The sequence below is a fragment of the Aquarana catesbeiana genome, linkage group LG10 (assembly GCF_042186555.1).
Source record: "Aquarana catesbeiana isolate 2022-GZ linkage group LG10, ASM4218655v1, whole genome shotgun sequence".
NCBI classification, from domain to species: domain Eukaryota; kingdom Metazoa; phylum Chordata; class Amphibia; order Anura; family Ranidae; genus Aquarana; species Aquarana catesbeiana.
In genome coordinates, this window is record NC_133333.1 from 113,669,566 (window position 1) to 113,694,047 (window position 24,482).

At 43.9% G+C, this 24,482-nt stretch overlaps 1 protein-coding gene across 2 annotated transcripts in view; it reads left to right on the plus strand.

Annotated features, from left to right (window-relative positions):
* Window positions 1–320: 320 nt before the first annotated feature.
* The window catches only part of SCN2B (sodium voltage-gated channel beta subunit 2), a 51,952-nt gene continuing 27,790 nt past the window's right edge, over window positions 321–24,482 (plus strand). Inside the window, exons 1-2 of one of the 2 annotated variants that reach the window (XM_073602475.1) lie at window positions 321–546; window positions 10,697–10,860. In XM_073602475.1, coding sequence (XP_073458576.1) covers window positions 480–546; window positions 10,697–10,860 — 231 coding nt within the window. In that variant the 5' untranslated portion in view covers window positions 321–479. The remainder of the gene's footprint in view (window positions 547–10,696; window positions 10,861–24,482) is intronic. The other variant, XM_073602476.1, reaches the window with a different exon arrangement.

Below are 24,482 nucleotides of genomic sequence, written 5' to 3' on the forward strand. Positions count from 1 at the left end.
GTCATTTCTACATTTGATCCATTTCTCTTTATAACATTGGATAGTGTCATGCACTGTTGTAAACTTCTGCACTGATGAGAGATGAAGAAAATCTTGCAACGCTTACGGGATTGATAATCATAATCAGTATACAATTTCTATTCCCTTAAACTTTTTTTTTTACTAACAGACATTTTAAACATTTTATATGCATTCATTTAAAACTAAAGAAAATCAAGATCAAAGCATAGTTATAAGGATTTAAAAAATCAAAAATAATTCTCACCCTCCTGCATCATTCCAGAAAATCTACCAACCATAAAATCAAGTGTTCCCACCACCCACCACCCCCAACCCTCCTGCATCTCTGCTGTAGCCAGAGATACGGCCATATTGACTTTACTGTGCTGTCAGAGCTGCACCATCGAGGCAAAATCACATTATATAAATAGATATATTCCAGGACAGGAGTCGGAGACCCCCCTCACCCCTCCCAGGCCATGGGCAGGAGAGAGCGCCCAACACCCCCTGGGTTAAGTTTGGTAACACTGGCACTCAGCCTCCTGGGTAAGTTTTATGGCTAGTTCTGCATGCACAGCTGGATGTACATCTGCCGCAATGCACTTCCACCCTCTAGACACTTTTCCGTTAACCCTTTAACTGCCAGGAGGGGTATTATAATATGCCGCAAGCTGTGTCATGTTATCACGCCGTCCGTTATTTTGACATGGATTTTAATAAATAAATAAATAAATAAATGATGTTAATTCACAATACAGCATGCAGTTAATTAGGAAAATTACAAGAAAAAGATGTAATTAACAGCATATAATTATTTTTGTACATGTAAAATTCATTGGACTACCTTAATATTTTCTGCAAGGGAAATAAAGCTGTATTTTAATATATATCTTAAGTCATTTCAGAAATATCAATACCTACGGTTTATTTCCTGCACAAATTGGTGTAAAATAATAAAAATAAACTGACAGGGATGTAGGAGTGGCCCAGCGAAGGGTGAATACACAATGACAGTTAGGGGAGGCAGTGACGAAGAGAATTTGGGATTTTTTTTTTTTAGGGGGGAGGGGAAGGAGGACTATATGAACAGGTAGAGGCAAAACACAGTTCTGCTCAGTTCAGCAGGACATATAGCTAACACCGCTATACACAGAATATTGGGATGTGTATATAAATCATATCAGCCATTGCTAAGTGTTGTAAATGAAGATAGACATTAACCATACATTGCTCACGGTGTATCCCAAGCTTCAGATCCACTATTCTCCATGCTGTAACAGAAGGTCACCTCTGTTTTTAAGATTCAGCAATTGCAAGTGCAGACTGCCATCAAGCACATGACGTTCATGTGGACATTGCGTGTGTCTTTGTATGTCTGTATATATGTGGGATTGTGTAGGTGTGCATGCATATGGGCATGCGCAAACACAACACACCCACAAATATCCCAATTTCAATGGCCAGGGATGTAGAAGATTATATAGCCTTAACAAAGTAGCCTATATTAACCTGTAAAATGATTTAGAAGTAAGCAATATGTAACACACTGGTCATTACAATAAGAAGTGCCAATAGACCCAACCTTCCCTGTTTAATGTAAACGAGTTTTATGACATAGGCCCCATGCTGCATACATGACCTTCTACCCCACCTTCTACCGTAATGCAGTTTCCTCCCCTTTTTAACTTGACTCATCAGAGAGTAGATATTGATTTTTTAATAATGGAGTATCTGTTACAGTTATCCTTCCAATTCTAGAGCATGCAGAAGGGACATCAATATAATGAGGCTCCACTAGAGGGCTCTTAACCCCTTTCGCGCCAGATAACCAATCTGCAATGTGCAGCAAAAAAAAAAAGGAACCAGAATAAACCCGCAGTGCACCAAGCATTGGGACAGCATACGTGGGAGGAGGGGAGCACTGGAGACGGACCGGGATCCTGCATAAGAGAAGACAAAGTTTCTTATTATAAAAAGTACAATACACTATCCAAAATGGCCCTCCCCAATCAATATAATACACAAGAGACAAACTACATTTAGCTAACACTGATTAATCCATTTACTGAAAATGTTAATGCGCCAGCTTTGGAAATCTAATAAAGTTTGTAATTTTTTCCTAGTAAAAAAGCAAGTTACTGCAAATACAATAAACATGGCTGAGCATTTACCCCTAAATTATAAATATGTAGTACATTGCTAATATGCTGATCTTGCAGTACTTGGCGGGACTAGGCTCTTGCTTGTACAGATCTGACTGATTCAGTGTTCCTGGAAGTGCTGCAAGGTCACACTGATGGTGTACTTTAATAAAAGTGGAGTAGAGGCTGATGCTGCAGATTTCCTTACTTGCGCAGGGACAGGTTCACTGACAATGCAGTAAGTAAGGATCTAGGCTGCGGGGGGATTAAAATATTGAAGCAAGAAATACACACAGTATTCTCAGTGTTGGGAATGCATAAATCAACTTATATTTAAACATCTATGGAGTATAGTAAAAAATAATCTGTATTGAACACAAACAAAAAATTGTCTTAAATTTGACATAGCTTTCTAACTTGGCAGTATATTGATTCTGATAGCACCAATCCTCATTATAAAATGTTACAAAAAAAAAAATAGAGTTAAAACTTCACCTAAACTGGTGTTTAAGATAAGGAAATCTACTGATTGGAACTGGCGTTACTTTATGTTCAGGAAATATCAGACAAGCGGTATTAAACTCAAAGCCAAAAATGCTTAACAATCTTCAGATATGGTGGCTGAATTTGTTTTTTAGCCATTTTTCCCCTCTGTTTTCACTTGGTGATCTGGCCAGTAACACACCTCCTGTATTAGAGCGCCCCCACTCTGAATAAAGGAGCACAGAGAGCACCTTTGGACAACGGCATTGTTAATATGGATGCAGGAGAGTGTTCGATGGACTAGCAGATTTAGTTACACCAACAAATTGAAGCCAGATCCAGCTCACACTTTATAAACAGTTACAGTTTGTTTTTCCTTTTGGGATAAAGGTTTTACATAAATAAAAGCTGATCACTGTAAGCACCCTTTTGTGTGATAAACGGTTTGTCTCAACCCTGTAACTGCTACATGTGTAAGAGAGCTTGTTTTGTTGAAAATCAGACTTACTGGCCAGATCACTAAGTGAAAATTAAAGGAAAGAAAGCCTAAAAAAGAAAATGAATGCAGCTACCACATCTAAGAATTGGTAAGCTGCAATATAATAAATGTTTGCTTTTTTGTTTAATACCACTTTACGCCTGGAAACGAAAAAATACTAAAGAAATTAGTGGAAAACAAACATAAAAGTAGTGCCTTTGACTTGTAAAAAAGGACAAAAAAAAACAAAAAAAAACTGCAATAGCAAAACTAAAGAAGGTCTAGTTTATTAACACAGAAGAATGGTAAATCAGAGCAAATCTCTGACCCAGATTCACTGGAAATATATGTTATTTTTGTTCACTCCCTGCTGCTTAATGGGCTTGCTGGGGGAGTGAATGGAAGGCGAGTATAAACAGCTGGGGAGGGTGGCAGCCTAACTTCAGCTTTTAGCTACGGATGGGGGGGCATAATTTGTGTACTTTTTTATTGCTGTCGATGTCCCCATTTTGGAGATTTCACCTCAATTCCTGTCCTTGCAAAACCTATACATAATATACAGTAGAAGGAGGGAGCTGTCACCAAGACAGGAACTCAAGGACAGCAATAAATCATTGTCAGAGCTTCTAAGCCGTGCTCATTCTGCTAAACATGTGTTTTTATTTTTGTCAGCATCCCCATTGGAATGATTTCTCCTTGCTGCCTGTCAGGAAAAGTCCACCTAATAGGAAAACAGATAGCAGTTAAAGTGGCTCTAAAGCCTAAACATTTTTTACCTTAATGCAGGGAATGCATTAAAGTAAAAAATAAAATGTTTGAGCATTATGACACCACCCCCCTCTTATTCTTACCTGAGCCCTCACTCAATCCAGTGCTGTACCCCTCTGTAGCAGCCCTCGCAGGAAGTGGGAGCCATTGGCTGCTGCTGCTGTCAGTCAAATCCTGTTACACAGGGGCAGGGCTAAGCCTCATTGTCGATGTCTATGAACACAGGCAGCGCGGCTTGGGATCAAGTCCGCATCTGTGCGACAATAGGAAGCGGCTTTCTGTGGCGGCAACCTGAGAAGAAAAGGAGTGCCAGTGGGGGACCCCAGAAGAGGCGGATTGGGGTCGCTCGTTGCAATTCTATTGCACAGAATAGGTAAGTATAACATGTTTGCTATTTCAAAAACAAATTATATATATACTTTAAAATCACTTTAAGACATGAAAGAAGTTGTAATCTATTCATGTTCTATCCAAAATGAAATGAAAAGTTTTGACTGGAGTTGGGCTTTAAAGGTTACTTTTTAACTTTTTAACAGGTGAAACCATCCTTTCATTTCTCTAAGGGCACCATCCCTATGAACACCCAGCATAAATGTATGTTCTCATTGTGGCACATTTTACGTCCCCAATCTATTCTCCCGACCGCTAGAATTTTCCAGAGTTGGTGGAAAAAAATCTCTGTACGTTTTGGGCTTTAAAGTGTTGGTTTGCCTTTACCAAAAACTGCCAATGCAGATAAGAGGTGCCTGTAGATTAAAACAAACTTTGACCAAAGTTAGATAATACATTTGTTAGAGGTGTAAGCCTTCTACATATGTACCTCATATGTTGACAGAAAAACTGGACGTTGATAAGGACCTTGCTGTTACTGGTCACCTCCACCATCACAGGAGTGAGCTCTCAAACAATGGGCTCAGAGCTACTGCATCAGGAGAGAAAGTGCATGTGGGGAAATATGAATTAGAGAAAGAGCTCACTCCTGTAATGGTGAAGGTGAACAGTAACAGCTAGTCTCTTAGCAATGTCCTTAGTAACGTTATAGGAGGTTTCCAGTCAGGCTCCAAGAGGTATATAAATGGCCTACACCTATAGCAAGGTTATTATTCAACTTTGGTCAAATCTGCACAGCTTGCTTTTCTCTACACACATCCCTTATTTGCATAGGCTGTTTTTTTGCTAAAGGTGAATTTACTCTTTAAGTGAACATATTGCTTTGCTCTGCAAGAGGGAAATACAGACTCACTTTAGGCATCTACACAATCACCACATATAAAACACCATTGGTGAGTACCAACCTAAAGTTGCTAGGTACTCTACTACTACTACTACTACTACTACTACTACTACTACTACTACTACTACTACTAGAATACTATTAAACAGTTATGCATGCCTATGCTGTCCATGGTCCTGAAGTCCTGAAATATTGTGTGATACTATAGTCCAGCCTTTTTCAACCAGGGTGCCCAGGCACTCTGGGGTGCCTTGAGGTTTCTTCAGGGGTGACTTGGCAAAATGCTGCAAAATTGCCCAAAAATCCTATACAAGCCGGCGTGTGTATGAAGGCTGGCTTTTCAGTTATTAAGTCATAGGTTTTCATTGTGCACCATTACACAAGGAGGATGTCAGTTGCCTGCATAGCATCCTTGTTTGACCCTCCGCTGCCCCTCTCTATCAGTGTTGGGGTCACATTAGCTGAGTGATGGATAAAAACAAAGGGAGAAGAGAAACATTGGAATACAAGTCAGTACCAGTTTGCAAAAGTATATTTGCTATGAAAGAATAAATCACCTCTAATGTTGGGTGTCCTACTTGGACTTGTGGATGTTGCTGCATTATGTAAAACTATTACAATAGTTTTTACATTTTAGAATGGGGTGCCTTGATATTGTCCATAGTTTTTAAAGGGTGCCTTGACTGAAAAAAGGTTGAGAAACACTGCTGTAGTCCATCATTTATTTAGCAAAATGATGGGTTAAATTAGTATATCTATTGTAAAACTATGGGATATTTTTACCTACACAGGTGCACCAATGTGCAAAAGCCCATAGCAACAAAATTGATTTCCCAGTGACTGCTGTGGATTAGTACACAATGCATGCTGCTCTTTCCCATTAGTAAATAAGTCACTCAGCCACTGGTATTTTATATTTCTTGAATACTCCAGCAATGAAATTTCCCATCAGGGTTTACTGCTACAGGAGAGGGAGTCATCCTTATCTCAATACATTTTCTATAATCCTCTACTCATAAAAAGAAAGTTAATGAAAACACATCCACCAACTGGAATCGCAGCACAGGTACAGTGAGGTTTTTTTTTTACTAAAACCGCATGATGCAAAATCTGGTGCAGCACTGCATAGAAACCAATCAGCTTCCACGTTTTATTGTCAAAGCTTCATTGAGCAACCTGAAGTTAGAAGATGATTGGCTACTATGCACAGCTGCACCAGATTCTATGTGCACCAGTTTTAGTAAATTTCCCCCTATGTTTGTGCATATGCTTACAACCACTCACACACTGACTACTCCAAATCTCCACCTTTCACCCATACATGGACCCACCACAAAAGCCATGTCTCTTTCAAAAGTATCAACCATTGTATCATCTGTGCCCTGCCACCTGCATACTGCACTCAGCCTTCACAAACACTTTCTCTCTTCTATCAGTGCCTCCTTCTCTACATTAGCTGTCCCTTGACCCCTGCACTCCACTATCGCAAACCCTTCCTCTGCTTAATCAGTACCCCCTCTGCGCCTCCTCTTTTGGGGGGGGCGCAAACAAACTGAAAAATTCTGAAAAATACTGTAAAAAATACATCAATTGCAGCCTCACTGTGCCTATCAAATTCAGCCACTTTGCCTATCAAATGCAGCCACTGTGCCCAACAATTGTAGCCACTGTGCCATCAATTGCAGCCACTGTTCCCAGCAAATGCAGCCACTGTTCCCAGCAAATGCAGCCACTGTGCCATCAAATGCAGCCACTGTGCCCATCATATGCAGCCACTGTGCCCATCAAATGCAGCCACTGTGCCCATCAAATACAGCCACTGTGCCCATCAAATACAGCCACTGTGCCCATCAAATGCAGCCACTGTGCCCATCATATGCAGCCACTGTGCCCATCAAATGCAGCCACTGTGCCCATCATATGCAGCCACTGTGCCTATCAAATGCAGCCACTGTGCCCATCATATGCAGCCACTTTGCCATCAAATGCAGGCCCTGTGCCCATCATATGCAGACACTGTGCCCAGCAAATACAGCCACTATGCCCACCAAATACAGCCACTGTGCCCATTATATGCAGCCAGGAGCGTCCTCTAGCTGTCAATTTAACCAACCCCCCCGCGGCCAGGCCGGCGGCACTTACCGCTCATGTGACGGGGCTCTGCTCCTCTCCTGGAGTGACGGGGCTCTCCTCTTCTTCTGCAGTGACAGGAAGTGGCAACTCCTGTCCTGTGTCTGCTCGGCTCCTCAGGCTTCCTCCGCTGTGTCTCCTCTTCTGCCAAAGCGTTAGGCATCAAATAGGATCGCCTAATGCTTTGACCAATCAGGAGACAGGTCTCACTGACCTGCCTCCTGATTTGCAGGGAGGAACGCTAATGTGAAAATATCGAAAATTCATTTGCGGTACCACAATAAAGAAACAAAGCAATGGGTCAGTTTGGAAGAAGCAATAATAGGACCCAAATTAAAAGCCCCTCTATGGATAAAACCTCATTTAAGACCGAAAAAAAATGATTTAACACTTTTTGTAAATGCTACATTAAAAATTTGGGATGCTGTAGTGAAAGGGGGGAATCTTTCCACAATGATCGGTCCTATGACCCCACTGTTTTTCAATCCTGAATTCCCTCCAGCTATGGGGGTTGCAAATTATTTGAAATGGAATAAAACCGAACATGCAAGATTGGTACAAGCACTCGAGAAAGGGAGGCTACCCGGGCTGCAGGAAATGGGATTGGAAAATAGGAATAAATGGTTACAATACCAGCAAATACGGATATTTATAGAGCCTAAAATACTCAAGATAAACAGACCGTTAACCAAATTTGAAAAAATACTAGTTGAACAACAAGTCCCAATTAAAAAACTATCAAAGATATATGATGAACTACTTCCTTCTGGCCCTCTTAGAGAGATAACTAGCATTAAGAAGTGGGAAGCTGAAATAGGAAATTCTTTATCAGAGGAAGAATGGGAACATTTTTTTGAAATTATACATAGAACAACTATAGCAAATACATATCAGGAAAGAAATGATAAAATTGCAGTGAGATGGTATAGAAGTCCAGTAGCCTTAAATTTAATAAACAAAGAAAATACAGATTTATGCTGGAAATGTAAACTAGAAAAAGGAACAATGGAACACATATGGTACGGATGTCGTCTGGTGAGAGGATTCTGGAACAAGATATTTGAAATTTATGGTAAAGTATCGGGAGTAGAGGAGGGTTCAAGTATGGAAACCTCGTTATTATCTTTAACATCAAAATCATTAAAAACAATTAAAACAGATATTATCCACCACATGACATCCGCAGCCAGGACAATAATAGCAAGAAAATTCATTCGCTATGTAACACAACAGGGTGGGATCACTGCGCCCCGAGCCCACCCTATTTTGAAGCCTATTAGAGCCTCTGGTTCTAATCACGTACTTCAAAATACACACCCCCTGCCTATCCCCGCCATAATATTTCATGTGTCCGGTGTCCTGAAAGGGGCCGGGCACATGAATAGGGAGGGCGGCGGAGGTGTCAGGAGGAATGGCGCCCGTGCACCCACAATCCAAGGGCCGCCACTGCCCCCTAGCATTTCTAGCCATGGCCATCTTGAGTAAGGGAGATGATTGATGTAGCAGTTACTTCCTGGAATCCAGCTGCCCAACTGAGAAAACTTCTTCCCTCCTGAAGATTCCTGGGATGTATGACATTTTGGCGTAGGCCAAAAAAAAAAGTTTAAAGCAAGTAAAAATAATATACCTTCCTATCTTTTTACTAATGTTAGCAGAATATGGAATAAAAATAGTTAATGTTTAATGTTTTGAGACTGAGAGAGTTTAGCTCCACTTTAAAGTAGTTCTAAAGGCCTAAGGTTTTTTTTTTTTTTACCTTAATGCGATATACTGTATGCATTAAAGGGGTTGTAAAGGCAGAAGGTTTTTCTCTTAATGCATTCTATGCATTAAGATAAAAAACCTTCTTTGTGCAGCAGCCCCCCTAACACTTACCTGAAGTCCCTCCCTGTCCAGCGATGTCCACGAGTGTCTCAGCCGTCTGAGATTCTCCTTCCTGATTGGCTGAGACACAGCAGCAGTGCCATTGGCTCCCGCTGCTGTCAATCAAAGTCACCTAGCCAATCAGGGGAGAGAGGGGTGAAGCCAGGTCGGGGCTCCGTGTCTGAATGGACACAGGGAGCTGTGACTCAGCTCGGATGCCCCCATAGCAAGCTGCTTGTTGTGGAGGCACTGAACAGGAGGGAGGGGCCAGGATGACAGAAGAGAGACTGAGAAAGGAGGATCCAGGCTGCTTTGTGCAAATCCACTGCAACAGAGCAGGTAAGTATAAGATGTTTATTATTTTTATAGGAAAAAAAACAAGCCTTTACAATTACTTTAAGGTAAAATAAACTTCCAGTATTAGCTTTCCCCCCACCAAATACTTATCTGGCTCTTTTTATGATCAAGCGATGTGCTCGGAAGCAGCATCGCTGCTGCTCCTTCTCTCTCTCCTCACTGGCAGAGAGGCAGCAGTGGGCAGTGGCTCCTGCTGCTGTCAACCAAATCCTGTAAAGAGAGAGTGGGAGGCAGGGCTGAACCACGCTGTGTGTGTCTATGGGCACACAAAGTCCGGTTCGGGAGTGAGCCCACACATCTGCCCCCATAGCAAGTGGCTTGCAGACACAGAAGAGGAGAAGCCAAGATCACTGGGAGGGGACCCCAGTAGAGGAGGTTCGAGGCAGGTAAGTATAACATGTTTGGTATTTTTATTATGCCTAGGTTCACACATATTCAGTACGAGAAATGCAGTGATCCATGCACGTTTCCCGCACTGCATAGCAATTGCAAAATGAATGGGCTTAAATCACATCACAATGAAAAGCATGTGAATTGCACAGTAATGTGGAGCGGATCTTGTGCGATTCACATGTGGGTTATAGTGTGAACAGGGGGCTAAACAGGAATCCCTACCAACCTCAGTAGGGACTCTGGTTGAGAACAGCTACAGTTGATTCTCCCCAGAATGCAGTTCTTGATACACAGCTAATTTTGTACAGTTGTTACACTGGTATCCATTTCAGCAGCTAAATGTAGCAAATATGTACAAGTCAACTGCTACAATCACACACTAACCCACATAGTAAAACGGTTTTTACCATGCAGGCTGCTGTCAGTGTGAGGTCTGGTAGGAAGCGGAGTTATGCTGCATTTCAGCACATCACACTGTTCATTTGTTTGTTTTTACATTGGCGCAGCCCCACGGCAAGGCATAATTTTTACGTGTTCTGGAGTTGGGCTTTAACCTCTTGACACATGTGCAAAACTGATATGCCAGTTCTAAGTTGACCAACCCTTTAAAATGCTGTTAATTTAATTCATAACTAATTCAGAATATTATCTTGGCAGATCATTGCATTAATCATTTATCTATTTTTTGGATATGCTTTAGTACTAGACTGTAAATGTATTTTCAGGCAGAGTAAGTAATAGCACATCTTCACTGCAGAAACTCCATAGCCTGTATAGGATTTATTGTTTTATGTAATAATGCTATAAATGTACAGATACAAATAGGTCACTAATGATTTATGTGTCCAGTTCCTGCTTCCGGTATGGAGATCACTGTGCCTGCAGTTGTCTATGCTTTAAATGGAACTGACATACGACTACCCTGCAACTTCAACTCCTGTTATAAGATGGATACTAAACAGTTTTCTATGAACTGGACATACCGGGGCTGTGACAACTGTACAGAAGAAATGGTGAGAGATGTTGATCCCTGTATATTTCTTACACCATCTAGATGTCATGGAACTGTACCAATTCAGTGTGTTCCAGTATACCATTACTGAGCCACCACTGTACAAAGTGTTTGTCAGTTCACATCTGTCGTCCTCTATGAAAACATTCATGGCCCAGATACCCTTTCAACTCAAATAACCCTGTTCATTTTGTCTTTGCCATGTTGACATTTTGCCTTTCACTGGTCCTCACAACCTCATTAATGTCCTATTATTCTTTTAATGTCTTTTTATTATTTTGTTTAACTCAAGTAAAGAAAATATGCATCCACTAATAGGTGTTGTTTCATCTTGTCCTCCTGTTGACCATTGGTGTGTCATTAAAATGTGTCACCAACAACATACAGGTCTAGACTTGCATCACAGAATCAATTTACATGCTCAGCCTTTGTTTCTTTTGTGCTGAAATGTATATCTAAGCCACGCTGGTTCAAGCAATGTGCTTTCTTGTTAAAAAGTAAAACCTTTACACAGGAAAACAATCTCAAAAATGATTTACTTTCCCCACTAAGCTGTAAAGTATCTAAACAGTCAGATTTTGGTATGCCATATAAAAAGTAAAATATCTAAAAGTATGTAGATCAGCCTTTCTCAATATTTTCACCCCAGAGGAACCCTTGAAACATTTTCCAGGTCTCTTAGAACCCCTGTTAAGGTTAATTGGGAGTCAGTGGGAAGTATTCCTCTTATATTGGTGGTCAGTGGTGGTCAAAATGCCACCTTTTCAGACAGTTAAAAAGTTCTGCCATGTGGGGTTGGACCTGGGATCATGCAGCCAACATCACATAAGAGGTCACTTGGATACAGCTTAAGGAACCCCCAGCAACCTCTGGAGGAACCCTAGTTGAGAATGGCTGATAAATACCCTCACACAACATAGTGGTTGGTAGAATTTGGGAAACAAAAACTGTCTGTTTGTCCAGTTTAAGGGGTAATGTCAGAGCTGGGGGTAGGATCTCTGCGTGTGAGTGAAGCCATCCAGGTGATACAGAGCTGTGCGGGACAGAATGAAGGGGGAGGTGCATGCAGTCAGCACTGAGACACAGAGCAATGCTGGAGAGAAGGAAGGTTAAAGGAAAAGTACTCAGGTGCGGCTGTATACATGCTATATATCTGAGTTACTTGATCACAGGCACAGAATAATGTGACTATGTTTAGGTAATCCAGAATGATAGAACTGTTCTGGACTACCTAATTATGGGCACAATTCTCTGAATAGGAAACACAGAGGAGAGGGAGCAAGGGTTCAGTGCTAGCTGTGTCTTCCCCATAGGGATGTCCATAATTTGGGCTTCAGCCTGGGGTGAAGCTACAGCATCATAAACAGAAAAATGTAAGTTATTATATTTCCGAACCACATCGAAATTCAGAACAGGGCAAGTACAATGTATACTGGATTCCCTAGGGGTTTAAATAAATATTTTTACATTGAAGCAGGGGCGGACTGATAACTCATGGGGCCCCCGGGCAATAGGAAATTATGGGGCCCCCAGGCAATCAGAGATTATGGAGCCACACAATAAACACACACACAGTATACAATCACACAGTATACACATACATGTACACACAGTATACAGACAGATGTAAAAAAAAAAACAGATTTATACATACTGTCCCTGGTTTTACTGAGGCTGGCAACCCTGATGGGGCCCCCTAGTGGCCCAGGGCCCTCGGGCAGTGCCCGAGTGGCTCAATGGTCAGTCCGCCCCTGCATTGAAGTTATACTTTTTCCGTAAACCTCTGGTATCTACCCAGTTAGAGTTATTCAATTTTGAATGTAGAGTTTAAACCTTAAAGTGATTCTAAAGTCAGAAGGTTTTTTATCTTAATGCAAAGAATGCATTAAGATAAAAAACCTTCTGTGTGCAGCAGCCCCCCTCAGCTCCCCCAATACTTACCTGAGCCCCATCTCGATCCAGCAATGTTGCACGAGAGTATCGGCTGTCCGGGACTCTCCCTCCTCATTGGCTGAGACAGCAGCGGGGCCCCATTGGCTCTGGCTGCTGTTAATCAAAGTCATTGAGCAAATAAGGAGAGAGAGGGGCGGGGCCGAGCCGCAGCTCTGTATCTGAATGGACACACAGAGCAGCGGCTCAGGTTCCCTCCATAGCTGCTTGCTGTGGGGGCACTCGGCAGGCGGGGGCCAGAAGCGCCGACAAGGGACCCGAGAAGAAGAGGATCTGGGCTGCTCTGTGCAAAACCACTGCACAGAGCAGGTAAATATAACATGTTTGTTATTTTTAAACAGAAAAAAAAAAAAAAACGAGACTTTAGTATCACTTTAAGCATGACAATGACCTGTTCTACTTCTTCAACATCAAAAATTTTAATTTATTCCTGCTGATAACAATGTTACCTTACCTGCAGGTCTTACCTCAAAATTAGGCTATGACTTATGAAAATCCATCACTGCGCACACTTTCACCATAACTGGTTTTCACAATTTGTCATGAGGCATATCGAAAGCCTATGTATGGAAGAAAAGAAAGGGCAAAGAAAGGAGGAAAAGGCACTTGTAGTGTAGTAAAACAAATGTGAAAAGGTAAACATGAACAATGTTGCAATTCTTCTAATCAGGCAAATATAAAAACAATATGGAGAATAAATAACCAGCAACAGATCTACCTTCATTGCGCTTGGTCAAAAAGCTGGGAAGACTGCGCAGTGTGAAAAAAACAATATTACATTGGCAGTGTACGAATATAAAATGTGCTGAAAAAAATGTTGGAGATGTTTAGAGCCCCATATGATGATTAAAACAATTAAGAATTGGGTAGATTCTGCATCAATTCAGAAAATACAACATATTTAAGAAAAGTATGATGGGATTTGCAGGAGAGTAACAGCTGCAGACACTGAAACAAATGTATGAATTCAGAACGATTTAAATTAAGGTAAATTCCACAAGCCTTTTTTCAAACTAAATAAGAAAAAATGTTAAGCAATATTTAAGAGCACCTATAGCCAAACCACTCCTCATCATGGCCAGTCTCCTATAATAATGAACAAAACCTTGCAATACTTACCTGTATTTCAGGTTTGAGCTGCCACAGTGACCAGTCATATGAATGAATCCTAGGTCATGGGATTTCAGCTGAACAAGTTCACGTATGGCAGCCTTCAGAATTTTCTGTAAGACAAGTGTTACAAACTTTTTTTTTACCATTTACTGTAACAAAGAGACAGGGTGGTCAGAATGGAGTTTTAAGTTGGGCTGTAGGTTCTATTTTTAATGTTATTAATCTGTGTTGTTTATTTAAAAGAGAAGTAAGTTTTTTTTTGTTTTTTTTAAATTCATACTTACTTAGGTGGATGCAGAATCAGACCGATGCTGTAGCTGTTCCCCGCTGTCTCTGCACTGAGAACTGAACCACCGAACACCGTCACTCCCCTCCCCAAGCAGAGAGATGCTGCCTGTCAGTCAGCATCTCTCTTGCTCCGATCCTCCACGCTCATTGGAGCGATGAGCTGTGGAGGGGCGGGGAGCGTCCGTCTCAGCGTTTCAGGCAGTTGGCGGATCCAGACTTGGGAAGTCAGGATGACGCTCTGCCTCGAATGGATAGCAGTGACGTCAGCGGAGAGCAGACTTCAGACCGCTCTCCGCTGAAAGTGGGTCACAGGAGTGCAAAACGAATTGCACTCCTGTGACCCAGAGGAGAAGCCCAGCCTAAAAAGCTCAGGCTGGACTTCTCCTTTAATATGGCTTAAGGCCTCATTCACATGGGCTTAAAAAAAAATACATTTACAAGCGTTTTTTTTTTTTTATGGATCTGAATGCAGATGTCTTGTTTTCAATTGAGACATTTACATAGGTGCAAAAACATGCACTGCATTCATATTCATAACATAGAATCCAAAAATCTGCATCTGAGGATATACGTATATGCCAGGGGCATAACTAGAATCTTCAGGGTCCCAGTGCAAGAAACCATCAAGGGCCCCCTGACCCCTGGCCAGGGTCTTTTCCCCTGAGCCCAGGGCCCTTCCAACTAATGTTCTGCAGTGGGCCCCCTGCCTGCCATCTTGGGCCCCCCCCCATGGTGGCGGAATGTCAGGGCTTGGACCCAAGTGTGAACTTTGCGACCCTGGTAGTTCCACCTCTGCCACAGGTCCTATTTTGACAGGCGTGTGGGTGAATGTGTACAGCCCCAAACACAAACAGTGTGCATTCAGGGGCACTCGCCCATACCTTCACACCTGTCAAACTATCACATGCTGCTGTTTTTGTACAACCGCTGTGTCCCCATAGACTAACAGGTAGCTCGGGCTGCATAACTGCTCATTCATGGGCCCCTGTGAATGTGCCCTTGATTTTTTATAACTTTTTACATTTTTAATTATTTAACTTTTTTTTCGATTTGCTGCAAATTTTTAAATTTTTTTTACCACAATGCTTCTGGTGGTGGTGGTGAGGGGGGGTCATGCTGTGGTGAAATTTCCCCTAAAGTATCACTTTTGAGGCAGAGAAAATTACATTCTTCAGTTTCTTTCAGCAGCCTTAGCTGCACAGAATGAACAAGAAGAGCTCTATACAGCCTTCCTGTTCATTCATAAATTAAACACTAGTAAACAGTGTTTACTATACTTCAGTTGATGATCACTCACTGTGCTCATTCAGAAAGGGAAGGGAGAGACTGCACAGAATTTATCCACAAGGTCTCTCAAATGTCCCCGCTGTCACTCCAGCGTTGAAACCGATTATCACATGTTTTGGTCCTACCCTGGGGTGGCGCAGTTTTGGATGGAGATATTTGAATGTGTCGATATCCGTCTACAGCTGTCCCTCCCGCCCTCATCTGAGCTAGCTTGTGAATATAACCAAGACTTCTGATTTTTCTTTAAATTGCATTTTTTATACCTTGCAAAACTGAATGCTGATCAATGTGCTCTTCTTGTAAATTTCTTCTATCCATTGAACATTTTGTTTGATAAAATTAATTAAGCAGTCAGAGAAAGAGAGTTCACCTATTAATAATCACTCAAGCTTTCTATCTATCCGTTTATCTGCCATCTGTCCATTCATCCATCTGTCTGCTTTCCTGTCTGTCTGTCTGTCTGTCTATCTATGTATGATTCTGTCAGGGAAAAGGGCTGGATGTTAGGGTGGCATTTAAGCTTGCCACATACAGTATGTTATGCTGTGATTATGCAATGTCCTTTAGATTTGCTAGAAAGTATACAGTGAGAGGGCCTGCCTAATTTAAAAAAAATGTACAATAGGTTTATGTCATTACGGGAGTTTCAGTGTTTACAGTTCTTATTGGCAAAAACTCTGTGCACTTATTATTAGAGCTCGTGACCCCCACTTTGGTTCACGCAGCAGCTCCCACAAAGATACTATGCAAATATCAACTTTACTTAAGGTCTACATTTGTCTACATACTGCTAGGTATCTACCCTATATAAAACCCACAGGCCTGTTAATTGCCCATTTAAAGCATAACTTAAAGCAAAACTTGGAAAATGAGACAGAATGGTGTGAGTTAGAAATAGTGTTGGATTTTTACAGATTAGGGGAAAGTGGATAGAAGGAGCTGCATACATGATCCCGATTCGTGACATTGAAAGTCCTTCAAGGCATCAGATGACTAGTGTTTGGCAGCTTTCCACAAGTAGAGAAACTCCCTGTATATAGCAAAAAGGGGGTGGCCTGAAATGAGAAGACAATACATGTTTCAACTTACAAAAATTGCAAAGAAAAAGGGTGCTTAGAGTCCATTAGGAGATTTAATTGTTTCTGTAAATGTCATCAAGAACACAACAACAGGCAGCCAACACATTTCAGGGGCCAAAAAAACTCCAACTTCTTTAACATATTTCTGAATATCAAGTGGATTGAGAAATAGCTACTGGATCAGTTGATCTGAATCAGGGGAACAGTCTATTGACTTGTGTATTTGTAAGCAGTGAGATAACTCTCAATAGACTGTCTCTGACTGTTGATTCGGATCGACTGATCCAGAAGCTATTTCAGAGACCAGCTTAGACTACAGTTGGATTACCAGGAAAGACTGGTGGGCTTCCTTTTACGTTATTGTTTAAAAGGAAGGAAGAAAGGGAAATACAAATGGTCCAATAGCAAGTATTACAATAAACACTGTGGAGGTGGATCACAAAGACAGGAAATACATGTTGTGACGAACGCGGGTGTCAGATCCCTGCCCTCCTCGCTAACTCGCGACAAAGGACCGGCCAACCTCACACCACGCTGTCACTTACGTAACAATGCCACTCTCAGCTGCGCCCAGCACAAAGATTTTCCAGCTTGCGGGACCACAATCTAGGTGCGAGCAGCCTGAGAGTGATTGTCACTGGGCTAATTACACAATTAACCCTTTAACTGCCACCACCCCCGTTTAAAAGACCGAGCCGGGGGAGACTCGTAATTTTGCAATACCAATTATAATTTTAGAACAAGCGTCTGACACACACACTGCCACTACAGACAGATCTGCTCAGAGTCTTACTCTACAACAGTAGCGCCCTTCAAGAGGCAGGTTCGTTTATAGCTTGCATTAGGAGCTTTAGAGACAAGGTTAACACTTTTCAACATAAGGGTTTATTACGAAAAGGTCAAAGTTGATGCAAATAAAATATTTACAGAAAAAAAAGATGTTTCAAAAAATAAAGACAATATACAGCCACAAAGCAATAAGGTAGAATTGGGAAGAAAGAATACTTGCAATTAATGTCCAAGGGTTGATCAGAGTTCGATCGATGAGCTAGGTAATTGGTTCTCGACTTGGCAGATGTTTCTTCTTGGATGGTAAAAGGAGAACTGACCATTGTCTTGGCATCTCCTCTTTTCTGTCAAATCAAAGGGGGTGTTGACAGCGACCAGTAACCAATCATCTGATCAGCTGGTTTTAGGGGTTGGTTGCTGGGAGGTGTCTACACTCATGACCACATCCCAGGTGATTTTGGTAATACATACTCATATATCTGCATCTATAGTGTTTACAGACTTCAAATATCCATATTATTATTCAACTTGAGATTTCCTTCAAAACAAGTCTAAACATGCCATATCTATAACGTATAGCCTGCTTTGGAGGAATAAGTGGTCCCAGGGGTTTCCCATATGACCTGACATAGGGGTGTCTGGACTTGAAATGTTCCATATTATCTGAGGAAGCTAAATATGTCCAGATTATGTCTGTGCTATTACTAAGTCAGAAGTTATGAAACATGCTGAAATTTCATACTTATTCTTATGATGTGTATTCAGAAGACTTTACGACCGAGGTCTGTTAGGGCTCTGAGTGGGGAGGGTGACAGTTTTACGACAGGCCTGAACACTGCCCTTACAACAAATGTTTTCCTACTGACTTAGCCTGCTCTGTTTTCTCTGTTGAGATAACCTTTTCTGTTGAACTTAAAAAGCTTTGAATTCCTAAGGTGGGGAAGACGGAGTTCAGAGTTCTCTGTGAGGTTTCATGGTTAGCAAAACTGTCATGGCTACTTCCACACAAGATGGCAGCTAGCTACAGCTTGTCATGTCCCGTACTTGATATCGTTACACCTCCCCCCTTAGGTGGTTGCATGGGAGGGAACTACAATTTCCCTCCTGACGCAACCGACTCCTGCGGGCTCGGCTTGTCGTGACAGCCCATCAGCATTGCCATGGGCGCTGCCTTTCTTATGCTGGATGGTGAAATCGTATTGCTGAAGAATTAGGCTCCACCGAAGTAGTTTGCCATTCTCCCCAGCAACACGATTTAGCCAGCTCAAGGGATTGTGATCTGTGATCACAGTGAAGTGCCGTCCATAAAGGTACGTTTGTAACTTCTGGAGAGCCCACACGATCGCAAGACACTCCTTTTCGATCGTGGCATATGCTACTTCCCTGGGAAGCAGCTTCCTGCTCAGGTAGAGGATGGGATGCTCCTCTCCGGCCTCGTCCACCTGGCTCAGGACTGCACCCAATCCAAAGGCAGAGGCATCCGTCTGCACAAGGAAACGGCGGGTGAAGTCTGGAGCCTGCAGCACAGGTGCGCTGGCCAGCGCCCCCTTCAAGGCCTGAAATGCCTGCTCACATTCTGGTGTCCAAGACACCACCTTGGGCAGTTTCTTTTTGGTTAGGTCAGTCAGAGGTTTGGCCAGGCTACTATAGTTACATACAAATTTCCTATAGTAGCCAGCGGTCCCCAAGAAAGACATAACCTGTTTTTTAGTTTGAGGGGTAGGCCAGGCCAGGATGGCCTCAACTTTCCCTGTCTCGGGTTTCAGGGTACCTCCTCCTACCTGGTGTCCCAAGTACTGCACATCAGTCATGCCAATCTGACACTTACTGGGTTTTACAGTCAGATTGGCAGCTGTCAGTTGGTCTAGGACCTGTGACAGGTGCACCAGGTGTTCTTCCCAGGTAGGGCTGAACACGGTGATGTCATCCAGGTAGGCTACGGCAAAGGTTTCCAGCCCCTCCAGTAAGTCATTCATGACTCTCTGGAAGGTAGCTGGGGCATTCTTCATCCCAAACGGCATGACGGTAAACTCGAACAATCCGAATGGGGTGATGAAGGCCGACTTTTCCCGAGCCTCAGGGGCCAGAGGAATTTGCCAGTACCCCCTGCTCAGATCCATGATTGTTATATAACGGGCGGCCGCCAGCCTATCTAACAACTCATCAATCCGGGGCATGGGGTAGGCATCTGCAGTAGTGATGGCATTCAGCTTCCGGTAGTCCACACAGAACCTGGTCGTCTGGTCCTTTTTGGGGACCAAGACTACTGGGGACGCCCAGGCACTGTGGGACTTCTGAATCACCCCCAGCTGCAGCATTTCCTCCACCTCCCTTTTCATGTCGGCCAGCACCTCCAGGGAGACGCGATAGGCCGACTGTTTGATGGGGGGATGTGCCCCGGTGTCCACCTGGTGGACAGCGAGGTGTGTCCTCCCAGGTTTTCCCGTAAACCTGCTACCATGTACTGCCAGCACTCGCCTCAGTCCAGGTACCTGGGTGGGGGTAAGATTGGAGTTTATCAGGAGTTCTGAGTCTAACTCCCTGGTGTCTGCTAGCAGGTCCAGAAGTGGATCAGCCTCCTCGGGCTCTGGCCTGCTGCAGACCGGCATGACATAGGCCGTGCGCTCATGATGGGCTTTGATCATGTTAACATGAATGGCCTTCTGCCGTCTACGCCCTTCTCCCAACCTGACCAAGTAGGTGACATCATTCAGATGCTGGGTGATGGTGTACGGGCCTTCCCATGCTGCTTGGAGTTTGTTCTGCCGCAGGGGAAGCAGAACATACACCTTCTGACCAATGTCATAGGTCCGCTCCCTAGCGTTACGGTCATACCACTCTTTCTGCCTAGTCTGGGCCTGGGTCATGTTCTCCCGCACAATTTCCACCAGCGTCTCCATTTTCTCTCTGAATTTTAGGACATAATCCACAACAGAGACCTTTGAGTCGGCAATCTTGCCCTCCCAGTTCTCACGGATTAGGTCCAGGGGTCCTCTTACCCTCCGTCCGTACAAAAGTTCAAATGGCGAAAAGCCTGTGGACTCCTGAGGCACCTCTCTGTAAGCAAACAGCAGATGAGGCAGATATCGTTCCCAGTCCTTACCCTGGGAGTGCACAAAGGTGCACAACATTTGTTTCAAAGTTCCATTGAAACGCTCGCACAAACCGTTCGTTTGTGGGTGATAAGGACTGGCCATGATATGCGTCATCTGTATTTTCCGACAGAGAGCTTGCATCAAGTCGGACACAAACTGAGGGCCTTGATCGCTAATGAGCTCAGCCGGGAATCCCACTCTTGTGAAGATTCCCAGCAGAGCATCAGCGACCTTGTCTGCCCGGACGCAGGAGAGAGCCACCGCCTCTGGATAACGCGTGGCATAGTCGACAACTGTAAGGATAAAACGTTTGCCTGAACTGCTAGGGATGGCCAAAGGCCCAATGATATCCACTGCCACCCTCTTAAAAGGTTCGTCAATCACAGGCAAAGGTTTTAGCGGAGCCCTGTGTACATCCCCTGCCTTGCCAACTCGCTGGCAGGTAACACAGGACCGACAGTAGTCAGCTATGTCAGCGAGCATTGTAGGCCAATAAAAGTTATGTATCAACCGCCCTCGGGTCTTAGTGATCCCCAAGTGCCCTGCGAGGGGAATCTCATGAGCCACTTTTAGCAGCTGTCCCCTAAATTGACTGGGTACAACCAGCTGCCTGCTACCTAGGTCAGCCTCATTCCCCTCTGCAGGCATATTTTCTCTGTACAGTTTACCTTTGTCCCAATAGACCTTTTGTTTGTCATTCTCTGCAGGGGGGCGATCAGCTAGACTCCTGAGCTGTGCTAGTGTTTGGTCTGTCTGCAGTGCTGTTTCAAAGGCGGAACAACAGGTCCCAGCCAGCAGTCCTGTGGCAAACATGGACAGCTGCTGAGGCTCAACAGAGGTGGAGTCCACTGGGTCAGAACAGGGAGAGGGCCCAGAGACCTCCTCCTGCTGTTCTGCGACCAGGGCCTGCACCTCGGCTGCCTTTGCAGCACTGCGAGTGACCACCAGTACTGGCAATGCATTATCATCATCATTATCATCATCATTATCATCATCATCATTATCATCACATTTAACCTTTATCAGTTCAGCATCATTGGAACATACATCAGTTACCTTCACTGGCAAGGGGGCCTCCTCTCCTGTCTCTGAAGAAGGAGGACCTTGCACTTCCACTCCACCCTCCCCCTCCCTCTGTCCATCTACAGGTTGCCCAGATATTACCCCAACATCTGTAAACAGTACCTTGGGAGGTCCGGAGAGATCCGTGGGAGCATCTGGGGTGCTTTTAGCAGGGGCATAGTATGAAACAAGGGTACCTAAATCAGAACCCAACAACACCGCAGTGGGGATCTCCTCCGAGACACCCACCTCTCTCATCCCACTTCCGGCACCCCAATCAATAAAAACATAGGCACGGGGTACACAGGAACGGGTCCCCCCAACTCCGGTGAGGGTAAGGAACTTCTCTGGGATGATGTCTGTTTCTTCTATAACCTCTGGTCTGACCAATGTGACTTCGGCTCCGGTGTCACGAAAGCCTGTTACAGTCCGGTGGCCTACGATGACTGGCTGCAAGTTGGCATTGGTTCCGGGAGGTTTCCCACTGACGAGCAGCACAGCGGAAGGTTTGCTAGCCGGATGGCCAGGTGATATCGTCTTCTTCTGCTCAGGGCACTGCGCCCTGAGATGTCCGGCTCCCCCACAGTTGTAGCATTTGCGTTTGTCAGTTAGGAAGGCCTTGGCTCCAGGAGTTGCAGGTTCCGGCTGCTGAGGAACTTGTTTGGTAGGCAGAGGAGGGGTTGCCGTGTGCGATTTCCCTCCTTTCCAGCCATTCAGAGGAGCCTTGCGATGGTCAGATACCCGAGAGTGGATATAGGTATCTGCCAGTTCTGCTGCTGCTTTGGCAGAGGCTGGCTTTCGCTCCAGCACAAACTGTCTGACGTCTGTAGGACAGATGTGCAAAAGTTGATCTGCAATCATAAGATCTTCCAGGGATTCAAAAGAATCGGCTTCCAAGCCTTTAGTCCACTGCCGGAATGTGGTACGTAAGCGACCTACCACATCCATGTATGAGTCCCCAGGCCCCTTTTGCAAGGACCTAAAACGCTTCCGGTACACTTCCGGGGTTAGCTGAAACTTTTGGATGATTGCAGCTTTTAGGGCCGCATAATCGTCGCACTGTTCTTCTGACAGTTCGACATAAGCATCCAGGGCCTTGCCTCGTAGCCCTGGCGTCAGGTACCGGGCCCATTGTGCTGGGGGCAGATGGTACTGACGGCAAGTTTTTTCAAACTACAGTAGATACACGTCAATGTCACTGTCCTTTTCCATAACTGGAAATTTGGCTGCCGGGATCACTGGCAGAGAGGCATCCCTGTGCTCTAGGGATCCGAGGTTCTGAGCCTGTCGCTGCTGCTGGAGCCTAGCCATCTCCAATTCGTGCCGACGATCAGCCTCCCTCTCAGCCTGGCGTTCCTCTCACTCAGCCCTGCGTTCCTCTCTCTCAGCCTGGCGTTCCAGAAACTGCAGGTACACCACAGGATCCGTCTCCCTGAGGTTTTGTAGAGTTTCTTGCATTTGAAGAGAGTCTATGATGGTTTCAGGCAATCTGATGCTAGCCTGCTCTTGTGATGGCTTGGAGGTAACAATCCGTGGTATTCCAGTGTCAGTCTCTGCTTGCCCATCTGGTGAGGCCGCCTCTGAACCACTGGGCTCTGGAGTAGCTGAAACCCTTTCTGGTCCAGTTTCCCCCAGGTTCTGGTGTGCACGGATATCAAACTCCTGTAAGGCATGTATCAAGCCTTCACGATTTTTGCCACCAACGTCAATTCCTCTTTCTGCGCACTCAACAGTCAGTTCATTCTTGCTCATCTTTTTATATGCTGATAACCCAGACATTTTGCAAGCAGAAGAGATAGAACAGAAAGAAGAGATAGGAAGAAGGTGTAGGAAAGAGTTGTTGCTGTATGTCTCTCTTGAAAAAATCAAAATCAAAAAATATGCACCAGCTTGTCTCTAAGGACTGTTTCCACAAAGGTTACAATCCTTCAGTGCAGAGCTAATTCCTAACAATGCACTGAATGCTCTTAATGCGAAACTATCCCGCTACGCTGCCAGCCAATATGTGACGAACGCGGGTGTCAGATCCCTGCCCTCCTCGCTAACTCGCGACAAAGGACCGGCCAACCTCACACCACGCTGTCACTTACGTAACAATGCCACTCTCAGCTGCGCCCAGCACAAAGATTTTCCAGCTTGCGGGACCACAATCTAGGTGCGAGCAGCCTGAGAGTGATTGTCACTGGGCTAATTACACAATTAACCCTTTAACTGCCACCACCCCCGTTTAAAAGACCGAGCCGGGGGAGACTCGTAATTTTGCAATACCAATTATAATTTTAGAATAAGCGTCTGACACACACACTGCCACTACAGACAGATCTGCTCAGAGTCTTACTCTACAACAGTAGCGCCCTTCAAGAGGCAGGTTCGTTTATAGCTTGCATTAGGAGCTTTAGAGACAAGGTTAACACTTTTCAACATAAGGGTTTATTACGAAAAGGTCAAAGTTGATGCAAATAAAATATTTACAGAAAAAAAAGATGTTTCAAAAAATAAAGACAATATACAGCCACAAAGCAATAAGGTAGAATTGGGAAGAAAGAATACTTGCAATTAATGTCCAAGGGTTGATCAGAGTTCGATCGATGAGCTAGGTAATTGGTTCTCGACTTGGCAGATGTTTCTTCTTGGATGGTAAAAGGAGAACTGACCATTGTCTTGGCATCTCCTCTTTTCTGTCAAATCAAAGGGGGTGTTGACAGCGACCAGTAACCAATCATCTGATCAGCTGGTTTTAGGGGTTGGTTGCTGGGAGGTGTCTACACTCATGACCACATCCCAGGTGATTTTGGTAATACATACTCATATATCTGCATCTATAGTGTTTACAGACTTCAAATATCCATATTATTATTCAACTTGAGATTTCCTTCAAAACAAGTCTAAACATGCCATATCTATAACGTATAGCCTGCTTTGGAGGAATAAGTGGTCCCAGGGGTTTCCCATATGACCTG